This window comes from Oncorhynchus tshawytscha, linkage group LG01 (assembly GCF_018296145.1).
Source record: "Oncorhynchus tshawytscha isolate Ot180627B linkage group LG01, Otsh_v2.0, whole genome shotgun sequence".
Taxonomy (NCBI): Eukaryota; Metazoa; Chordata; class Actinopteri; order Salmoniformes; family Salmonidae; genus Oncorhynchus; species Oncorhynchus tshawytscha.
Window position 1 is genome coordinate 27,157,471 of NC_056429.1, and position 22,380 is coordinate 27,179,850.

Genomic DNA, 22,380 nt, shown 5'->3' on the forward strand with positions numbered 1-22,380 from the left:
TACATTTAGATATTAATTGAGTCCTCCAATCCTCTAAGGGGCATTTTCTGTTAGATATTCAGGTTTTCACAGATCATACGTTTTTAAAAAATATCATTCTAAATTTAATAAGAATAATAGTAATAATGGTTTAGGATTTCTGGTGTAGGTTTTCTCCATCTGTTGGTGTGCAACGCTTGCCTAACAAGTTAGCTATATTTTGAGAACCAGCCACTGTTCACTTCCAATTGATTGCGCTGTGGTTGCTGCCTGTTTTTTATTTTTTTTTATTTTTTTAGTTGAACCTTTTATTTAACTAAGCAAGTCGGGTAAGAACAAATTCTTATTTACAATGAAGGCCTACCACGGCCAAACCCGGATGACTCTGGGCCAATTGCGCGCCGACCTATGGCACTCCCAATCACGGTCGGATGTGATACAGCCTGAATTCGAACCAGGGACTGTAGTAAAGCCTCTTGCACTGAGATGCAGTGCCTTACCACTGCATCACTCGGGAGCCATGACCTATATACAGTTGAAGTCGGAGGTTTACATACACCTTAGCCAAATACATTTAAACTCAGTTTTTTCACAATTCCTGACATTTAATCCTAGTGAAAATTCCCTGTCTTAGGTCAGTTAGGATCACCACTTTATTTTATCTCTCGGCAGCTGTTGCCAGCAGCTCACCACTTTATTTTATCTCTTGGCAGGTGTTGCCAGCAGCGTTAAGCATTGCGCTGTTTATGACTTCAAACCTATCAACTCCCGAGATGAGGCTGGTGTGACCGAAGTGAAATGGATGGCTAGTTAGCGCGCGCTAATAGCGTTTCAAACTTCACTCGCTCTGAGCCTTGGGGTGGTTGTTTCCCTTGCTCTGCATGGGTAACGCTGCTTCGATGTGGTGGCTGTTGTGTTGCTGGTTCCAGCCCAGGGAGGAGCGAGGAGAGGGACGGAGGCTATACTGTTACACTAAAGTGCCTATAAGAACATCCAATAGTCAAAGGTTAATGAAATACAAATGGTATAGAGAGAAATAGTCCTATAATAACTACCACCTAAAACTTCTTACCTGGGAATATTGAAGACTCATGTTAAAAGGAATCACCAGCTTTCATATGTTCTCATGTTCTGAGCATGGAACTGAAACGTTCGCTTTCTTACATGGCACATATTGCACTTTTACGTTCTTCTCCAACACTTTGTTTTTGCAGTATTTAAACCAAATTGAACACGTTTCATTATCTACTTAAGGCTAAATTGATTTTATTGATGTATTATATTAAGTTAAAATAAGTGTTCATTCAGTATTGTTGTAAATGTCATTATTACAAATACATTTTTATTTTGTAAAATCTGCCGATTTAAATCGGTATCGGCCTTTGGTCCTCCAATAATCGGTATCGGCGTCGAAAAATCACAATCGGTCGACCTTTACTGTGAACAAATTTGTGGCCTGCATAGAGCCCTGACCTCAACCCCATCGAACACCTTTGGGATGAATTGGAATGCCGACTGCGAGCCAGGCCTAATAGCCCAACTTCAGTGCCCAACCTTGCTTCCACTCAGGCACAAGTGTTACTAAGTCCCTGCTGCAATGTTCCAACATCTAGTGGAAAGCCTTCGCGCAAGAGTGGAGGCTGTTATAGCAGCAAAGGGGGGACCAACTCTATATTAATGCCAATGATTTTAGAATGAGATGTTTGACGAGCAGGTGTCCACATACACTACAAAACCAAAAGTATCTGGGGAAGGATATAAAACCATTTTTAAAGTGTTGAAAGTATCCAAGAGCATAGTGGTCTTCATCATTGGGAAATAGAAAAAACATAGAACTACCTTGACTCTGCCTAGAACTGGTCGTTCTACCAAACTGAGCAACCGGGCAGGAAGGACCTTTTGTAAGGGAGGTGACCAAGATCCCAATGACTGTGGAGGTAGAAATCCAAATCAACTGAGGGGGTCACCATTTTGTAGTTGGATGAATTGTCCATATAATACCAGGGAAAGAAATCGGACATGATTATACCACTGTAAATTGAGAAATATATTTTTATTTGATTTATTTAACCTTATATTTAACAAGGCAAGTCAGTTTTAAGAATAAATTCTTATTTACAATGATGGCCTAGGAACAGTGGGTTAACTGCCTTGTTCAGGGGCAGAATGACATATTTTTACCATGTCAGCTCGGGAAGTCAATCTAGCAACCTTTCGGTTACAATGCTCTAACCAATGCTCTAACCACTAGGCTTCCTGCCGGCCTGATTCATATACACATGAATCGAACGCTTTCAAAATATTTTTGTTATTTTTGTAGGAATTAAACAACTCAGTTCTGTCACCTCACTTTTATTGACATAGCCTAGTTTTAACTACAAGGCCTGTTTTATCAGCACTGTTTGCTGACTGGTAAAATATTGAGGTTATTACAGTGTAGTAAGAATTACTTGAGTTTTAGCTTACCTTTTTGACTGAAAGATGCAGCATGGTTAATTTTTACTTCACCTATTGTGGTGATTTTTTTCAGAGGGAACATATCTAATTCTCTGCGAATCAGATAGATAACAGGGATTTCACCAAATAATGTAAGAGGGGTGCTGTGCCACCTTGTGGACTGGCTGCACCACTATGAAAAATAATAAATCTAAATTAAAAGACACCTGGTAATCGCATAATTTTTCGACATGAAATTGTCTCTTGTAGCTCATTTGGGAGAGCATGGGTCTTGCAAGGCCAGGTTTGTGTTTGATTCCCATGGGGGACCAGTATGAAAATGTATGCACTCACTTCTGTAAGTCACTCTGGATAAGAATGACTAGAATGTAAAAACAGACTTGGTTCAAAACAGATTAACTATAATTGTAGATAGGCCTAACTGGAATTGTAGCTGACTGATTCTCAAGACCCAGCCAAACAAATGTATAATACAATTCTACACACAAACTAAGGCTATAGGCTACGTAAAATAACCTGGCAGGCCTACCATGTAGCAAACAAAATCATTTGCATAGGCTGTAGGCCGTACCTGTGGACCTTTTTGATTGGTTTCTGCTGAAGTGGGCTCTCAGAAAACACTTCCCCTGCTACATGCCCCAACATGAGCCTTAATCCGTCTCTCCTCTCCTGTACCTCTACTCATCCTCTCAGGAACTCTGGTTCATCTCCAGCTTGTTAAGATAAGAGGCAGGAACATCAGCTGATCCACACTTTCCCAAATACACAGCGCGTTATCCCTCACTGTCTGTCAACAGGTGACGGTGTGATGTCACTAGACAGACAACCAGGCCATCGGGAGGGGGGTGAACCTCAGAGCATTGAGCTGCTGTGTTGTTAATGTGGACTCGCCTGTCTGTGGTACTACTTATCGGGAGCTGGGTTTGTGATTGGGGCCTGTTTGTGACGTGTATGCGATGTCAGGGGTTTTACTCAACAGGGTGCATTCTCTCCCCATTCCCTGAGTGACGGTCTGTCTTTTGGTGAGGGGCTGGGGAGGTGTTTATTCCAACTAGGTATAGACTGTTAGGTCCTCATCTAGTCTATGGGAATGTTGTGGCTTTCGGTATGAGCACTTTTACAGCCATTCACACACCTTGTGTCATTTGGCCTGGGCAGTGAACTTACTGACATCTGCTCTGGGGTCAGGGTAGAAACTCTTGGCAGCTGTTGGTCTCAACCACATATCTGGGTTCAGATTGTAACCTGACCCAGCAGGAGGATGTTGGGCAAGTAACCGAAAGGTCGCTGATTTTAATACCCATGCCGACAAGATGTGCCCTTGAGCAAGGCATTTAACCTTCATTTGCTCCAGGGGCACGTAATATTATGGCTGACCCTGTTCTTTTTACATATCTCATCCTTAACCAGGATCTCTGTTGGACAGGCAGGCAACTGTAGACTTGTGTGGGTGTGGAGAGCCTTCTGGTGGCTGCTGTTTGTCAGGTGCCTCAGGAATGTGGTGATGCGATGGAAAATTGAAGGTTGAGTTCAGTAGTCTGCATGAAACTGATAGGCCTACTACGTACTGAACACTGCCATTTAGAGAACTGTTTGAAACGTAGAAGGCACCACCTGAACTTGTCCATTTCAGTTTGAGTGATCGTTCTTCTTTCCAGTTCCATTGGAAAATGTGTTCCCCTGTTTGTGCTTCCCTGAAGGCGATGCTTGTTTGTAACTGTTGTTCCACAAGCCTTGAACAAGATAAACCACATTTAGCTTGAGGAGACAGAGCTTTTTAACTGCCACACACAGTTAGTGTTTTAGCAGTGTTTCAGGCCTAGCCTCTCTGTATGGTGTGTGAGTGTGTGCTCTGTCTGTGTGAAATGGGAGTTGTCCTGTAGGTTTATTAGTTAAAGAACACAATGTGTATTTACTGATTGCGTTAAATTAAAAGAATTCTGAACATAAAGGGTTTCACACAAGGGAGGGGTGAGGAGGGGGGGGGGGGTCCTGTGGGATTATTTAAGATAGTCTTTGAAGAGGTTGGGTTTCAGATGTTTTTTGGACGATGGCTTCAGGGGTGACGCTGGTTCTACCATTGGGGTGCCAGGACAGAGAAGACCTTTGACTGGGCTGAGCGGGAGCTGCCCTGCTGTAAAGGCGGGAGGGCCACGAGTGTTATGTATGCTATTGACCCCACGGCTGACCAGAATCTTTCGGAGCTTGTCTGCCTTTATTGTACTGCAGAGGGCCTTTGTTGAACTGAAGTTAGTGCTTAATGCAGGTAAAACCAGGTACATGTTTTTTTCCAGGTCATGTAAAAATATATCATGATTTCTGCATACGTACTTCGGATGCTGCCATCATTGATCGTGTTCCCACGTATAAATATCTGGGCATTTCATTCCACATACATGTTGATGAGTTAAATAAAATGTTATAGGAGTAGGTCATACCTTACATAGGGGGCTCCTGAGTGGCGCAGCGGTCTAAGGCACTCCTTCTCAGTGCTAGAGGCATCACTACAGACCCTGGTTCGATTCCAGGCTGTATAACAACCGGCTGTGATTGGGAGTCCATATGGTGGCGCGGAATTGGCCCAGCGTTGATAGTGTTTGGCCGGGGTAGGCCGTCATTTGTAAATAAGAATTTGTTCTTAATCGACTTGCCTAGTTAAATAAATACATTTAAAATGGCAGAAAACGGAATTATTCATTGACATTCATTCTGATTTTTAGACTGTAGCAATATCAATTATGACTGCTGCTGCTTCTGTATTGAAGGCCCTAGACGCTGAATATCATAGTGTATAGCTCTTCATTATGTTCAATAGGTTCAGCACTGTACTCTGTATGAGAAGGTATGCTGGCCTGATTTGAAGTCTTCCAAATCTATGCATTGCTCTCTTTTTGTCGATTTTAAAGCACTCTTGTGTAAACTACCACCGTACCTCACTTTTCTGGTAACCTACAGAAATAGAAGCATCAGACATGATCTCAGGAATGATTAACTCTAGAGGTCCCTTTTGATCTCGACATATTTAGGTATATCTACCTTTAGCTATTTTGCGCCTTGCTTCTGGAATGTCTGCAGAGTTCAATGAAATTGAATTTTTTTGGTTCCAACTCACCTGGTTAAATAAAGTAAAATAAATAAATGCATAGTGTATATGATTACATAATAATATTATGCATGTAGCATTGTCTATTTGTGTATGGTGAATTTGTCTATTTGTGTGTGGGTGTTCATGGATTTATTCTGTGCTCATCATATGAATCTAACATGCGCTCTCTCCTCTCCCCTCAAGATTGCAGTGTGAGGAGGACACAGACAGATAAACACACCCACTCTCTGAGCCGTAAAGAGGCAGCCATACCTCAGCTCTCAAGCACAATGCCCATCTGACACACAACTAGTAAGTACAAGGTGTGTCTGTGTGTTGTAAACTACAGTAGAAGCTCTAATCAGGCTTAGCCCCAGGCAGAATCTGAGCCACGTTAACTTTGTGTTGGTGTGGCAGACAAACGACTGCTCTGTTCTACTCTGGTTGTATGGTAGCCACTTAGACAGGGGACATAATGACAGGCCAACACACAGTTGGAGACAGAGGGAGGAACTGGTGGCTAGACTGACATAAGGACAGCTATACCAGTGGAATGTCTGTGTGGTAAGTCTGTGGAAGGCAGCCCTTTGTTACTGTACTTCGGCTTGGATGCACCCGCACGCACACACACACGAAGTCCAGCAAGCCACACAAAGGCCAGTGCTGTCTGTCTTGCACACAGGGTCTCTCTATGCTGTATGTCAGTGATCTGAACAGCTCCTTATTCCTCATTAGGTTCACTGTCGTGTGTGTGTGTGTGTGTGTGTGTGTGTGTGTGGAGGATTTAATAAGAGAAGGGAAGGACACTAGGAATGTTATCAGACAGCTGGTGATTATTTAACATGTCACTATGACACATTTGTTTCAGTGCCTTTTGAGAAGTAAGTTTAAAAAAAAAAACATTTTAAAGGACGTTTGATTTTAACATTGTCATAACGTTAAAAAACAAGTTTTTCCATCTCGAGGTTAAACAAAATGTAACAGGGTTGACTGTAACAGGGTTGACTGTAACAGGGTTGACTGTAACAGGGTTGTCTGTAACAGGGTTGACGATTTCATCTTAAATCAGCCATAATTCCGCTTGTAACAGGGAGTGGCAATTGAATGCATACTTCACAAAAAAATGTAATGTCTAATACAATTGAAATAAAATGGAGTCCTTCATGACAGTAAAAAAAAAGGAAAAAAACAAAATGAGAACAAATAATAAAGAGTAAATAGTGCTTGTTTGAATCCCCTGTATTTTGTGAGTAGAAGGTGGTGATGGGCTGGTGATAAGATATTATGAATCTCAGAGAGATGAGAAAGCATAAGAAAATTAGTTTTTATCAGTCAGGGAAATAAAAGTGCTAAAAACATGTCAGCTCACTATTTTAAAAGATGGAGAAAAAGGTATAGGATGGAAGAAACAGGATAAGAAAAGAGTTCCATCACACCACCAGAAAATTGCCTAAGAGTCAAACCAGCTCACCTGCTTTTACACCGATTTAACTATTAGATGTTCAATTTTTCTTTAGAAAATAATATTTAAAGAGCGTTCCACCATAATTAAACTCTGTTACATGAACTGAATTCATTTATCTTAAAATGAGGGACAGATATGTTTTATTTTTTTAACCTTTATTTATTTCATGTGATTTTTTTATAAATTAATCTTCAGAAATTACTTTGTCAAAGTAACAAAATAACAAGGGCTTAACAATTAAGTGGGTTAAAATCTTAGAAGTGACAAATCCTTGAAGTGACACAGGTTTGATGGAGGTACATGTCAAAATGCTGAATTTTAGCACTTTCACAAGCCGTTATTCATAATTAAAATGAGGTTTATTAAATTTGAAATATAGTCTATTAAAGGGCACTTCATTTAATAGACTTTTAAAACACAATTTGAATGCACAATTTCTACTTAAGTTAAAATATCAAAGGGACACAAAATGCGCTATTTTCACGGCACGACCCAGGTATATGTATGCAGCCATACAGTTATGGACTATAGGGATACGGCTGTAGGTTGTTGATTGACAGCATTAAGCCTATAAGTGTGTAGTACAAGCTGTTCCAAGATAGATAGGGCTCATACTAACTTCTCTCGATCCACTCTACTTCAGATCTCTGGCTAATGCCTACCCTAAGCTTTTTCAGCTGTCTCCTACCTACTTCAGACAATCTCCTCTCGCTTGCTCTCACGTGCTCTCATTCTTTCATTTACTTGCATGCATGCATACATACATACATACGTCGGAAAGTATTCAGACCCCTTTTTCCACATTTTGTTACTTTACTGCCTTATTCAAAACAAAACAAAATTGCAACCTACACACTACCCAAAAATGAAAAAGTAAAAAAATATTTATTTATTTGAAATTGTAGCAAATGTATAAACTATAAAAATAAAACATTTACATAAGTATTCAGACCCTTTGCTATGAGACACAAAATTGAGCTCAGGTGCATCCTGTTTCCATTGATCATCCTTGATGTTTCTACAACTTGGAGTCCACCTGTGGTAAATTCAATTGATTTGGAAAGGCACACACCTGTCTATACAAGGTTCCACAGTTGACAGTGCATGTCAGAGCAAAAACCAAGCCGTGAGTTTGGAGGAATTGTCCGTAGAGCTCTGAGACATGTTTGCGTCGAACCACAGATCTGGGGAAGTAGACCACATTTTGTTTGCAGCATTGAAGGTCCCCAAGAGCACAGTGGCTTCCATCATTCTTAAATGGAAGAAGTTTGGAACCACCAAGACTCTCTTCATAGAGCTCTCTGCCCGGCCAAACTGAGCAATCTGGGGAGAAGTGACGAAGAACCCGATGGTCACTCTGACAGAGTTCTAGAATTCCTCTGTTTAGATGGGAGAACCTTAAAGAAGGACAACCATCTCTGCAGCACTACACCAAACAGGCCTTTATGGTAGATTGGACAGACAGAAGCTGCTCCTCATTAAATGGCACAAGACAGCCTGCTTGGAGTTTGCTTAAAGGCACCTAAAGACTCTCAGACCATGAGAAACAAGATTCTCTGGTCTGATGAAACCAACATTGAACTCTTTGGCCTGAATGCCAAGTGTCACGTCTGGAAGGAACCTGGCACCATCCCTACGGTGAAGCATGGTGGTGGCAAACATGTACAGTGAGATCCTTGATGAAAACCTGTTTCCAGAGCCCTCAGGACGTCAGACTGGGATGAAGGTTCACCTTCCAACAGGGCAACAACCCAAAGCACACAGCCAAGACAACCCAGGAGTGGTTTCGGGACAAGTCTCAATGTCCTTGAGTGGCCCAGCCAGAGCATGGACTTGAACCCGATCGAACATCTCTGGAGAGACCTGAAGAAAGCTGTGCAGCAACACTCCCCATCCAACCTGACAGAGCTTGAGAGGATCTGCAGAGAAGAATGGGAGAAACTCCCCAAATACATGTGTGCCAAGCTTGTAGTGTCATACCCAAGAGGACTTGAGGCTGTAATTTCTGCCAAAGGTTGCTTCAACAAAGTACTGAGTAAAGGGTCTGAATGCTTATGTAAATATGATATTTCAGTGTTGACTTTTGTATACAACTTTTTTATAAAAACCCTTTTTGAATTTAATTATTTTAGAATAAGTCACAATGTGAAAAGGTCAAGGGGGTCTGAATATTTTCTGAATGCACTGCGTGTGCATGCGCGTGTGTGTGTGTGTGTGTGTGTGTGTGTGTACACACTTGCGGTCTCAAGTTTGGACACGCCGACTCATTCAAGGGTTTTTCTTAACTTTATTATTTTCTACATTGTAGAATAGTGAAGACATCAAAACTACGAGATAACACACGGAATCATGTAGTAACCAAAAAAGTGTTACAAAAATTAAAATATTTGAGATTCTTCAAAGTAGCCACCCTTTGCCTTGACAGATTTGCACTCTCTTGGCATTCTCTCAACCAGCTTCACCTGGAAAGCTTTTCCAACAGTCTTGAAGGAGTTCCCACATGTGCTGAGCACTTCTTGGCTGTTTTTCCTTCACTCTGCAGTCCAACTCTTCCCAAACCATTTAATTTGGGTTGAGGTCAGGTGATTTTGGAGGACAGGTCATCTGATGCAGCACTCAATCTCTCTCCTTGGTCAAATAGCCCTTACACAGCCTGGAGGTGTTTTGGGTCATTGTCCTGTTGAAAAACAAATGATAGTCCCACTAAGCGCAAACCAGATGGGCTGGTGTATCGCTGCAGAATGCGGTGGTAGCCATGCTGGTTAAGTGTGCCTTGAATTCTAAATAAATCACTGACAGTGTCACCAGCAAAGCACCATCACGCCACCTCCATGCTTCATGTTGGGAACCACACATGCGGAAATCATTCGTTCACCTACTTAGCGTCTCACAAAGACACGCGGTTGGAACCAAATATCTACAATTGACTCATCTGAGCAAAGGACAGATTTCCACCGCTCTAATGTCTGTTGCTCGTGTTTCTTGGACCATGCAAGTCTCTTCTTATTGGTGTCCTTTAGTAGTGGTTTCTTTACAGCATTTTGACCATGAAGGCCTGATTCACACAGTCTCCTCTGAACAGTTGATGTTGATGTCTTAAATTAACTCTAACTCTAATGAACTTATTCTCTGCAGCAGAGGTAACTCTGGATCTTCCTTTCCTGTGGCTGTCCTCATGAGAGCAAGTTTCATCATAGTGCTTGATGGTTTTTGCGACTGCACTTGAAGAAACGTTCAAAGTTCTTAATTTTCCGTGTTGACTGACCATGTCTTAAAGTAATGATAGACTCTTTGCTTATTTGATCTGTTCTTGCTATAATATGGACTTGGTCTTTTACCAAATAGAGCTATCTTCTGTATACCACCCCTACCTTGTCACAACATACCTGATAGGCTCAAACGCATTAAGAAGGAAAGAACTTCCACAAATGAACTTTTAACAAGACACATCTGTTAATTGAAATGCATTCCAAGTGACTATGGTCACTAAGCTGGTTGAGAGAATGCCAAGAGTGTGCAAAGCTGTCAAAGCAAATGGTTACTTTTTAAGAATGTCAAATATAAATTATATTTTCATTTGTTTAGCTTTTTTTGGGGGGGTTACATGATTCCTTGTGTTAGTTCATACTTGATGTCTTCACTATTCTACAATGTAGAAAATAGTACAAATGGAATGATTAGGTATGCCAACTTTTGACTGGTATTGTATATACAGTGCAGCTTGAAAGTATGTGAACCCTATAGGGCTGGTACTTTTTCTGATTTAAAATCAACATTCAAAATCCTTATCTAAATTCGTAATAAATTCATTCCAAGTAAGTGGAAGAAACAAAAAAAATGATATTTTCATTGTTTACTTAACAAAAGTGATTTAACACATTTGATATGTGTAAAATGATTTGAACCCCTTAAGTCAATCACTTGGGGCACCTCCCATTAGCAGCGTTAACTTTGATTACTGGCTATAGGAGATGTTTACTCTGTCTCTGACATCTGTTTTGAGGGATTTTTGCCCACTCCTCCTTACAGAACTCAGCCAATTGAGTGAGGTTAGAGGGGTGTCTGGTATGAACTGCCCTCTCCAGGTCCTCCCACAGCATCTCGACTGGATTTAGGCCAGGACTTTGACTTGGCCAATCCAAAACACACATCTTTCTCCTGAGCCATTCTTTGGTAGATTTGTATGATTTCTTTGGGTCATTGTCTTGTTGGAAGACCCATTTTTGGCCCAGCTGTAGCTCCTTGACTGATGGCCTGACGTTCTGTTCAGGAATCTTCTAGTACACCTCCGAATTCAGTGTTCCCTTAATGATGTGGAGTGGTCCATGCCCAGTGTGGGAAAAGCAGCCCCAGATCTTGACATTCCCACCACCATGCTTAGCTATTGGGATCAGGTTGTTTTGGTGGTACTTTTGACTCATCGGTCCAGAGAATGGACTTCCAGAAACCTTCAGTTTTGTCCAGGTGGTCTTCGGCAAAGTTAAGACTGGCAGTTTGGTTCTTTTTTGACAGCAGAGGTTTCTTCCTAGCAAACCTCCAATGAATGGCATTTTGGTTCAGTTTTCTTATTGTTGAAGCATGCACAGTTACCTGAGATGCAGCAAGGAAGGTCTGCAAATCTCTAGATGTTATCTATGGGTTGGCTTTTACCTGATTTATTGTTTTTGTGGCTCTTGGGGATATTTTGGAAGTGCGTCACTTTTGCACCTGCACTAATTACTTTTAATGTTGTTTTTCTACTACACGCGTGATATCCTCTCTGGTTTTGGTAAATATAAACCTGTTAGGTCAGATCAAAAAGACTAGTTCTGATTAAATTAAGATTTCATGGTGAACACTAGGGGGTTCACATACTTTCAAGCAGCACTGTATATTCAATCTGTTTTTTTTGCTCCCATTTCCTCCCTTAGCGTTTGGCAAGCTGTGACTGTGCTGCCAACTCTAGAACACCAGACCTTTCCCCAAAAAGTATACACAGTTTCTCTTTGTTTGATTGTTCTGTGAATGTAGAACTTCACATTTTGAACACTCTGTCTCAATTCAGTAAATGCTTTATTGGCGTGGATAGTGGTTGTCATTGTTGCCAAAGCAATGTATATGAAGTATGACCAAAATGAACAATATTTTTGAGCAACAATGCTAATTATTATCACCATTTAAGTTTCATATGATGAATACCTCCTGATTGAAGCATATTTGGAGTAGTGGATAGAAAGTGCTGCTCATCCTCTACCTCACCTCTGCCACTGTCTCTCCTCTCTTGCACTCTCTCCTCGCTCTCCTCTCGCTGTCTTTCTCGCTCGCTCGCATGCGCGGCGCACACTCGCTTTCATACTTGAGGATTACACTGCCAACTGAGCTGGTTAAACCACAGCTTAGTGAGCGTCTGTGTGTGTATGTCTGCATGTGCACTTGGCACCTGTATGTGGGGCTAGAGCACTGCTGATTTCCCACATCTGAAGTGAATCTCCTACCACTTTCATCCACAAGGGGGCACTGTTGATCCAGGGTTTTGTGAGCATTGGTCTGATAAATGAAATATGGGTTTACGTCGTTTCTCTCTCGTTTGTGTGTCTGTCCAGAGTGCACACACTGAGGATGAGTAGTGCTGTGCTGAACTGACAGACAGATGGTGTGGGAATGATGGACCTCCCCAATGGCCAATCAAGCGTCACCACTGCTGCTGCCACTGCCTCGGAGGTGAGCCACGCCCCTTTCCCCCCTTAACTTCTCCCATTCTGATGATTTCATTCATGTGTGTCTGTGCAGGGCTAGAACAAACACTAACAGAGCGCTATGGGTGTCAATCACCCCCCATTTCTTTGAGCTTTATGGTTCCCTGCCCTAACGTGTGTGTGTGTGTGTGTGTGTGTGTGTGTGTGTGTGTGTGTGTGTGTGTGTGTCCAGAAGAGCAGCAGCTCAGAGTCTCTCAGTGAGAAGGGTTCTGAGCTGAAGAAGAGTTTTGATGCTGTCGTCTTCGATGTCCTGAAGGTTACCCCTGAGGAGTATGCAGTAAGTACCCACCCTGGTGTGTGTGTGTGTGTGTGTGTGGAATAGCGCATATGTGACATTGAGACACTAGAGAGAGGGGAATGATGCATCTTGGAAAGTCTTTCAGAAAGAGAGGATGAAGTGGGTGAGCGATCCAGGAGGATACACAGGCACCAATTTCCTCCGATATTCTCAATAGAACGAGGCCATTCTAAGAACAAGTCCCAGCTCCCAGCCCCTGTTAGATAGATCACCATGGTCCTCCCTAATATCCTAGGCAGTCAGTTTCCATGATGTCAGACAACATAAACCATCTGCCTGCGCAGACTAGACCATTACTCTGTGTAGAGTATAATGAACGGCTGTGATTTACATGCTTTTCCCTGAAAAGCCAAAGGTCCGTATATTATATATAGAAGATTTAGGTCCAACTTGGAAGTTTGTCGTCCAGGCAGTATGGTTAGAGCATTAATGTAGCGCAGTTGTGATTTGTGACGTGATTACCCACAGGGCACATACATCAGTTCAACGTCTAGATTTTGTTGAGTTGTCAACTACTGTGAATTCAATGTGATATCAACCAACCTTTTCATCCTGTCATTGTATTTAGTTTAAACGTTGATTTATTAATTTGTGCAAAGCCAATCAGTTTTCCACGTCCTCACATTGAATTGTTTGATTGAAATGACATGGAAACAATGTTGATTCAACCGATTTTAAAAAAATATTTTTTAAAATATTTTTTATTTTTTTGCCCAGTGGCTAGTGCAACAAGCCTTTAATGCTGACACAGTCCCTCTAAGACTCTAGGTTCTCGGTACAATTCTAGTTTGAGCCTTTCCACTCTCCCCTGCCTTGCCATACCCAGCTAGACAGACAGAGGGTGGTCTCTACCTTTTCTATCCCCCTCCAGATTGAATTTCTCCTGGTTATTCTGGGACTGTTGAATAAAGTTTTGGAAGCACTGCCTGCAATGATGTCAGGTCAACACTTCAGTCCAAATCTGTTTCCCTAATTACTGCTCTGATGCCTCTCTCTCCTTATCCTGCTCTCTCTCTCTCCTTATCCTGCTCTCTCTCTCTCCTTATCCTGCTCTCTCTCTCTCCTTATCCTGCTCTCTCTCTCTCCTCTCTTTCTCCCCCACTTCTCTCTCTCCCCTTCTCTCCAGGGTCAGATCACTCTCATGGATGCTCCGGTGTTCAAAGCCATTCAGCCTGAGGTGAGGTACAGGACTGTCTGTCCCCCTGCTTCTCTTCTACACACCATGATCACGACACACACACACACGCTCATTCTCACACCCTATAAATGGTCTACGTGAAAGCCAGTGTAAGCATGTGTATCCGTGCGCTGGCTCTCTGTAACCTTGTAAATTGAGCTGACACCTCAGGGATAACCTGTGTTTAGGGTTGGCCACAGTAGACCACTTAAAGCGGCGTCCGTCCGTCCACATCACACCACCACCATGTGGAATCACTCTGGCTTCTGATTGGTTAGCAGTGTAGGGTAGGCCTATTTGTTCCACCTATGCTCAAATTAGATTTTGGCACTTGTTGCAGTTTAAGTAATACATTTGAATAAGAAAGTAAGTAATTTAGTTGAGGATAGGATAATGGTTAAGGTTAGTGGTTAAAATGGATGTGTTATTGCTAGCCTGTAGAGTGGGACAGTTCTCCCTGCCTGAGCCCGCCAATGATTCAAACTCCAATTAAAGGACGTTATACTGTTGTCTCTGGTGCCTTTCCACAGCTCTGCTACCAAGGGATTTATGGAGACTGACATGCCTTTGTGTTCTGTTCTGACTGACAGACTGATTAGGTATTTGATGATCTCTACTCACATTGAAACCCAATGTAGCGTTCTGGGCCCTTCACTTTTATGACTGATAGAGATGAGAAGATCGGATAAGAAAAATAGCAAGGATGGCGGGAGAGCAGAATGGACATTAAATAAGGTGAACGATTGGGTGCAGGGATGAGGGGGTTAGTAGAGGTGAGTGGGCTGGAGTGAGGGGGAAGTGGTACCAATGCACCAGGTTTGGAACCAACAGGCTCTTAAACAGCTTCAGCCCACTCAAGCTATACTGCTAATAAATAGTTATTTAAATATTTAACCAATAGTTACCTGGAATATCTGCATTGACCCTTTTTGTCCCTAAAAGCTTTCCACACCTGGATTGTGCAACACTTGCACATTATTCTTTAAAAAAATTATTCAAGCTCTGTCAAATTGGTTGTTGATCTTTGCTAGACAACAATTTTTAGGTCTTGTCATAGATTTTCAAGTAGATTTTAGGTCAAAACTGTAACACGGCCACTCAGTAACTAACTCCAGTGTAGATTTGGCCTTTTGTTTAAGGTTATTGTTCAGCTTAAAGGTGAATATGTCGCCCAGTGTCTGGTGGAAAGCAGACTAAACCAGGGTTTCCTGTAGGGTTTTGCCTGTACTTTTTTTTTTTTAACCTTTATTTAACCAGGTAGGCTAGTTGAGAACAACTGCGACCTGGCCAAGATAAAGCATAGCAGTGTGAACAGACAACAACAGAGTTACACATGGAGTAAACAATAAACAAGTCAATAACACAGTAGAAAAAAGAGTCTATATACATTGTGTGCAAAAGGCATGAGGTAGGCGAATAATTACAATTTAGGAGATTAACACTGGAGTGATAAATGGTCAGATGGTCATGTGCAGGTACAGATACTGGTGTGCAAAAGAGCAGAAAAGTAAATAAATAAAAAAGTATGGGGATGAGTTAGGTAAATTGGGTGGGCTATTTACAGATGGACTATGTACAGCTGCAGTGATCGGTTAGCTGCTCAGATAGCAGATGTTTAAAGTTGGTGAGGGAGATCAGTCTCCAACTTCAATGATTTTTGCAATTCGTTCCAGTCACAGGCAGCAGAGAACTGGAAGGAAAGGCTGAAGTGTTTGCTTTAGGGATGATCAGTGAGATACACCTGCTGGAGCACGTGCTACGGGTGGGTGTTGTCATCGTGACCAGTGAACTGAGATAAGGCGGAGCTTTACCTAGCATGGACTTGTAGATGACCTGGAGCCAGTGCGTCTGGCGACGAATATGTAGCGAGGGCCAGTCGACTAGAGCATACAGGTCGCAGTGGTGGGTGGTATAAGGTGCTTTAGTAACAAAACAGATGGCACTGTGATAACCTGCATCCAGTTTGCTGAGTGGAGTATTGGAAGCTATTTTGTAGATTACATAGTCGAAGTCGAGGATCGGTAGGATAGTCAGTTTTACTAGGGTAAGTTTGGCGGCGTGAGTGAAGGAAGCTTTGTTGCGAAATAGAAAGCTGACTCTAGATTTGATTTTAGATTGGGGATGTTTGATATGAGTCTGGAAGGAGAGTTTACAGTCTAGCCAGACACCTAGGTACTTATAGATGTCCACATATTCTAGGTCGGAACCATCCAGGGTGGTGATGCTAGTCGGGCGTGCAGGTGCAGGCAGCGGACGGTTGAAAAGCATGTATTTGGTTTTACTAGCGTTTAAGAGCAGTTGGAGGCCACAGAAGGAGTGTTGTATGGCATTGAAGCTCGTTTGGAGGTTAGATCGCACAGTGTCCAAGTAAGGGCCGGAAGTATACAGAATGGTGTCGTCTGCGTAGAGGTGGATCAGGGAATCGCCCGCAGCAAGAACAACATCATTGATATATACAGAGAAAAGAGTCAGCCCGAGAATTGAACCCCGTGGCACCCCCATAGAGACTACCAGAGGATCGGACAACATGCCCTCCGATTTGACACACTGAACTCTGTCTGCAAAGTAGTTGGTGAACCAAGCAAGGCAGTCATTAGAAAAACCGAGGCTACTGAGTCTGCCGATAAGAATATGGTGATTGACAGAGTCGAAAGCCTTGGCAAGGTCGATGAAGACGGCTGCACAGTACTGTCTTTTATCGATGGCGGTTATGATATCGTTTAGTACCTTGAGCGTGGCTGAGGTGCACCCGTGACCGGCTCGGAAACCAGATTGCACAGCGGAGAAGGTACGGTGGGATTCGAGATGGTCAGTGATCTGTTTGTTGACTTTGCTTTCGGAGACCTTAGATAGGCAGGGCAGGATGGATATAGGTCTGTAACAGTTTGGGTCCAGGGTGTCTCCCCCTTTGAAGAGGGGGATGACCACGGCAGCTTTCCAATCCTTGGGGATCTCCGACGATATGAGAGGTTGAACAGGCTGGTAATAGGGGTGGCGACAATGGTGGCGGATAGTTTCAGAAATAGAGGGTCCAGATTGTCAAGCCCAGCTGATTTGTACGGGTCCAGGTTTTGCAGCTCTTTCAGAACATCTGCTATCTGGAGAAGCTGGGGAGGCTTGGGCGAGTAGCTGCGGGGGGGGGGACCTGTTGGCCGAGGTTGGAGTAGCCAGGAGGAAGGCATGGCCAGCTGTTGAGAAATGCTTGTTGAAGTTTTCGATTATCATGGATTTATCGGTGGTGACCGTGTTACCTAGCCTCAGTGCAGTGGGCAGCTGGGAGGAGGTGGGAAGATGGACTTTACAGTGTCCCAGAACTTTTTGGAGTTAGTGCTACAGGATGCAAATTTTTGCTTGAAAAAGCTGGCCTTTGCTTTCCTGACTGTGTGTTTTGGTTCCTGACTTCCCTGAACAGTTGCTTATCGCGGGGACTATTCGATGCTATTCCAGTCCGCCACAGGATGTTTTTGTGCTGGTCGAGGGCAGTCAGGTCTGGAGTGAACCATGGGCTATATCTGTTCTTAGTTCTGCATTTTTTTAACGGAGCATGCTTATCTAAGATGGTGAGGAAGTGACTTTTTAAAGAATGACCAGGCATCCTCAACTGACGGGATGAGGTCAATATCCTTCCAAGGTACCCGGGCCAGGTCGATTAGAAAGGCCTGCTCGCAGAAGTGTTTTAGGGAGCGTTTGACAGTGATGAGGGGTGGTCGTTTGACTGCGGACCCGTAGCGGATACAGGCAGTGATCGCTGAGATCCTATTTGAAGACAGCGGAGGTGTATTTGGAGGGCCAGTTGGTCAGGATAATATCTATGAGGATGCCCTTGTTTACAGATTTAGGGCTGTACCTGGTGGGTTCCTTGATGATTTGTGTGAGATTGAGGGCATCTAGCTTAGATTGTAGGACTGCCGGGGTGTTAAGCATATTCCAGTTTAGGTCACCTAACAGAACAAACTCTGAAGCTAGATGGGGTGCGATCAATTCACAAATGTTCAGGGCACAGCTGGGAGCTGAGGGGGGTCGGTAGCAGGCGGCAACAGTGAGAGACTTATTTCTGGAGAGATTCATTTTTTTTTAAATTAGAAGTTCGAACTGTTTGGGTATGGACCTGGAAAGTATGACAGCCTGCAAAGTAATATCTCTGCAGTAGACTGCAACTCCTCCCCCTTTGGCAGTTCTATCTTGACGGAAAATGTTATAGTTGGGTATGGAAATCTCAGAATTTTTGGTGGCCTTCCTAAGCCAGGATTTAGACACGGCAAGTACATCGGGGTTGGCAGAGTTTGCTAAAGCAGTGAGTAAAACAAACTTAGGGAGGAGGCTTCTGATGTTGACATGCATGAAACCAAGGTTTTTTCGATCACATAAGTCAACAAATGAGGGTGCCTGGGGACATGCAGGGCCTGGGTTTACCTCCACAATACCTGCGGAACAGAGGAGGAGTAAGATGAGGGTGCTGCTAAAGGCTATCAAAACTGGTCGCCTAGAGCGTTGGGGACAAAGAATAACAGGAGCAGATTTCTGGGCGTGGTAGAGTATATTCAGGTCATAATGCGCAGACGGGTATGGTGGGGTGCGGGAATAGCAGAGGTAAGCCCAGGCACTGGGTGATGAGAGAGGTTGTATCTCTGGACATGCTGGTTGTAATGGGTGGCCTTCTGTACTTAGCTCCATTATGTTTACTTTTTTATCCTGAAAAATTCTAGTCCTTAACGATTACAAGCATACCCTTAACATGATGCAGCCACCACTATTCTTGAAAATATGGAGTAGTATTGGATTTGTCCAAACAAATAACATATAACACTTTGGTTTCAGGACAAAAAGTAAATTGCTTTGCCACATTTTTTGCCTTATTACTTTAGTGCGTTGTGACAAACAGGATGCATGGTTTGTAATATTTTTTATTTTGTACAGGCTTCCTTCTTTTCACTCTGTCAATTAGGTTCGTATTTTGGAGTAACTTCAATGTTTTTGATCCATCCTCCGGTTTCTCCTGTCACAGCCGTTAAACTCTAACTGTTTTAAAGTCACCATTGGCCTCATGGTGAAATCCCTGAGCGGAGTCCTTCCTTCCCAGCAAACAAGAGTTTTTTTTTTGTAGTGACTAAGTGTATTGATACACCACCCAAAGTGTAATTAATAACTTCACCATGCTCAAATGGATATTCAATGTCTGCTTTATTTATTCTACCAATAGGTTCCCTTTGCGAGTCATTGGAAAAACTCCCTGGTCTTTGTGGTTGAATCTGTGTTTGAAATTCACTGCTGGATTGCGAGAACTTACAATTATCTGTATGTGTGGGATACAGAGATGAGGTAGTCATTCAAAAATCATGTTAAACATTATTGCATTTTGAGTCCATGCAACTTAAGTGATTTGATTTTTACACCTGAACGTATTTAGGCTTATTTAATACTTATTCACTCAAGACATTTCAGCTTTTCCTTATTAATTAATTTGTAAAAATAAAAAACAATATCAAAGTGGAATTAAGTATTGTGTATTCTATTTTAAATTCAGGCAGTAACACAACAAAATGTGGACAAAGTGCCGTGAACACTTTCGTACCCCTGCATATCGACTCTGTGCTGGTACCTAATTCCTTGGGTTAGATTTTTTGGGAAAAATAGTTGGAAAATACTGCGTTGAAGGGCATTTCACTGTTCGTCCTTGCCTGCTGTTTACGAATCATATGACGAATTACATTTGACCTAATTTGAGAAGAGCACACAGTGACCCACTTTGTTGACAGGGACAGAGGCCTCTTCCTTCTCTGACTGTGCTTTGTCTCTGATCTTGCGCTAATGTGGGTTTGTGTGTGTGTATGTTTCTGTTAGGGGGTAATAGCAGGCTTTTGGCCTAAAAAAAAGTGTAAAAGTCGTTAAATAAAATTGGCGCAAGCCCCATTGCAAAATAATGCTTTTAGCCTTTTAATTGATATAAATGCATGTCGATGGAAATACATTTGACTGGTCATGCTTATCGGTCTATAGGTTAATTTGCATAATTTAGTGGAATTAAATTGCTGCGTGTGTAGGCTACAGTATATCTGTTATGTTCAGTATCTTATTTGTCACATGCGCACAGCGTGCAGAGCCTTTTAGCGGAAAATCTGTCAAACCGCAACGGACGACGTCATCAGCGCGTCACACTTTGCGATGAGCTGGAGGCTGTAGGATATGCATTTTGAGAACATATACTTTATTCTTTGAAACCTGAATGTTATGAGGTGTCTTACCTTGCTTATTAGATCCTCTTTCTAAATTTCTAACAGATTTTCATCTGTCACGTTTTGACAGTGTTTTCCCGCTAATTGCATTATGACGATCATTCGCACGTAGCCTACTGCCTTGTGTGCGTTGCTACTCTTATAATGTGAATTCATTTGTATATCAACATTTTAAGCTAAACGTTCTCATCTGTTGTGTCAGACTCATTGCCTTTCATTTATTTTTTATGTAACTTAGGCCTACTAGTTTGATTCCAAATTCAAAAATCAATCTTCCTACAACTTTCCCAGAGTCTGTTTGGAATAGGCTATTTCTTTCTCGACAAGCTGACCAATAGAATAAGTTAACATTGGAAGGCTGGGACTGTAGTTAGTATTTTATTGTGACTGACGGACGGACAAATGGACAGTTCTTCTTCTTCTCCTTATCTTTCAGTATCCTATAAAGTACCTCCTGTTATGGTACTGAAATAAACATGCTTTCTGCTACCGCTCTGGACACTCAACACAGCTGGATCTGACGGTCTCTCCACTTGGGCCAAATCTTAACTGGAGATGCCGAACTTGAATTTTTACAGAACTTTCTCATTGACGTCAATGCACAGTACACAGAAGTCAGAGTTGCTCATGCAGTACAAAGCCCTCAGTCTCTCCAAGCTTGGATTTAATTACTCAACGTTAAAGAGTTTTAATGGTACATGACATAGCACGTTTTATGCAATAATGAAAACTGATTAATCAGTTTTTCCAAAAGAGAACTAGGCACGTTGAGGTCTGTTTTCCATGACGTGATGTGTTTGAAATCTGAACCAGGCCAGTGATACGACAGTAGTTTAACTGTAGGGGATTAACTCTGGATCACTTCTCTTCATAAGAGTCCTTTCCCACTGTACCTGTTTTTAACACCACCAGACCCTCATAAAGATGTTTAAGGAAAAATCCACCCCAAACCAAAAATTCCTATCATTTACAGTGTTGGAGAACAATATTTTTTGTAAACAAGTGTTTAATTTTGGTGTTATAAGGTTGGTAGCAACATGTGAAAATCATTGTGGACATCATTTTGCCTCAAGTCAACTACGAAACCCACAATGCAATACTATCTCTATGGGCTGGCAAGCTTGTATACTGTAGCTACACACAGTACCAAAGTCTTATCAGCATGTGAATAGCTAGTTTGCTGTAAAATCTCCTAAACTGCACTATCAATTTAGCAGTCTACAATCTCACCATTTTCAATCTGACATGTGTGATCGATGTTTCCGCGATCTGAAAGTCATATTCCGAGTTCCTCTAAAAGTCTAAGCCGTTGGGGCGGGGGTTCTACTAAGCTAACGTATGGTATTGTTTTAACATGGTCATACCATGGCTCATTTTAGCTATTTGATTTAGAATTTTACAACCCCTTCAGCTATCAAAATACCAATGTCAATCTGATTTAAAATATAGAATTTGGCCTTTGCTTTGAGTAAAAAATGTATCACAAGGTTTTTAATTTTGTCCTATATCTAGGAGATATACACTACCGTTCAAAAGTTTGGGGTCACTTAGAAATGTTCTTATTTTTGAAAGAAAAGCACTTTTTTTGGTCCATTTAAAATAACATAAAATTGATCAGAAATACAGTGTAGACATTGTTAATGTTGTAAATGACTATTGTAGCTGGAAACGGCTGATTTTTAATAGAATATCTACATAGGCATACAGAGGCCCATTATCAGCAACCACTCCTGTGTTCCAATGGCATGATGTGTTAGCTAATCCAAGTGTATCATTTTAAAAGGCTAATTGATCATTAGAAAACCCTTTTGCAATTATGTTAGCACAGCTGAAAACTGTTGTTTCTGATTAAAGAAGCAATAAAACTGGCCTTCTTTAGACTAGTTGAATATCTGGAGCATTAGCATTTGTGGGTTTGATTACAGGCTCAAAATGGCCAGAAACAAAGTAC

General features: G+C 42.1%; 1 protein-coding gene across 8 annotated transcripts in view; it reads left to right on the forward strand.

The window, feature by feature from the left end:
• Positions 1-22,380, forward strand: part of LOC112248629 (ras-specific guanine nucleotide-releasing factor RalGPS2) — a 153,720-nt gene that overhangs the window by 41,844 nt on the left and 89,496 nt on the right. For 4 of the 8 annotated variants that reach the window (XM_042319738.1, XM_042319764.1, XM_042319741.1 and 1 more), the window contains exons 2-5: positions 5,726-5,833; positions 12,569-12,686; positions 12,894-12,998; positions 14,146-14,196. In XM_042319738.1, the coding sequence (XP_042175672.1) occupies positions 12,627-12,686; positions 12,894-12,998; positions 14,146-14,196 (216 nt within the window). In that variant the 5' untranslated portion in view covers positions 5,726-5,833; positions 12,569-12,626. Of the gene's footprint in view, positions 1-5,725; positions 5,845-5,904; positions 6,086-11,896; positions 11,955-12,568; positions 12,687-12,893; positions 12,999-14,145; positions 14,197-22,380 lie in introns of those variants that run through there. The other 4 variants (XM_042319753.1, XM_042319762.1, XM_042319752.1 and 1 more) reach the window with 4 other exon arrangements.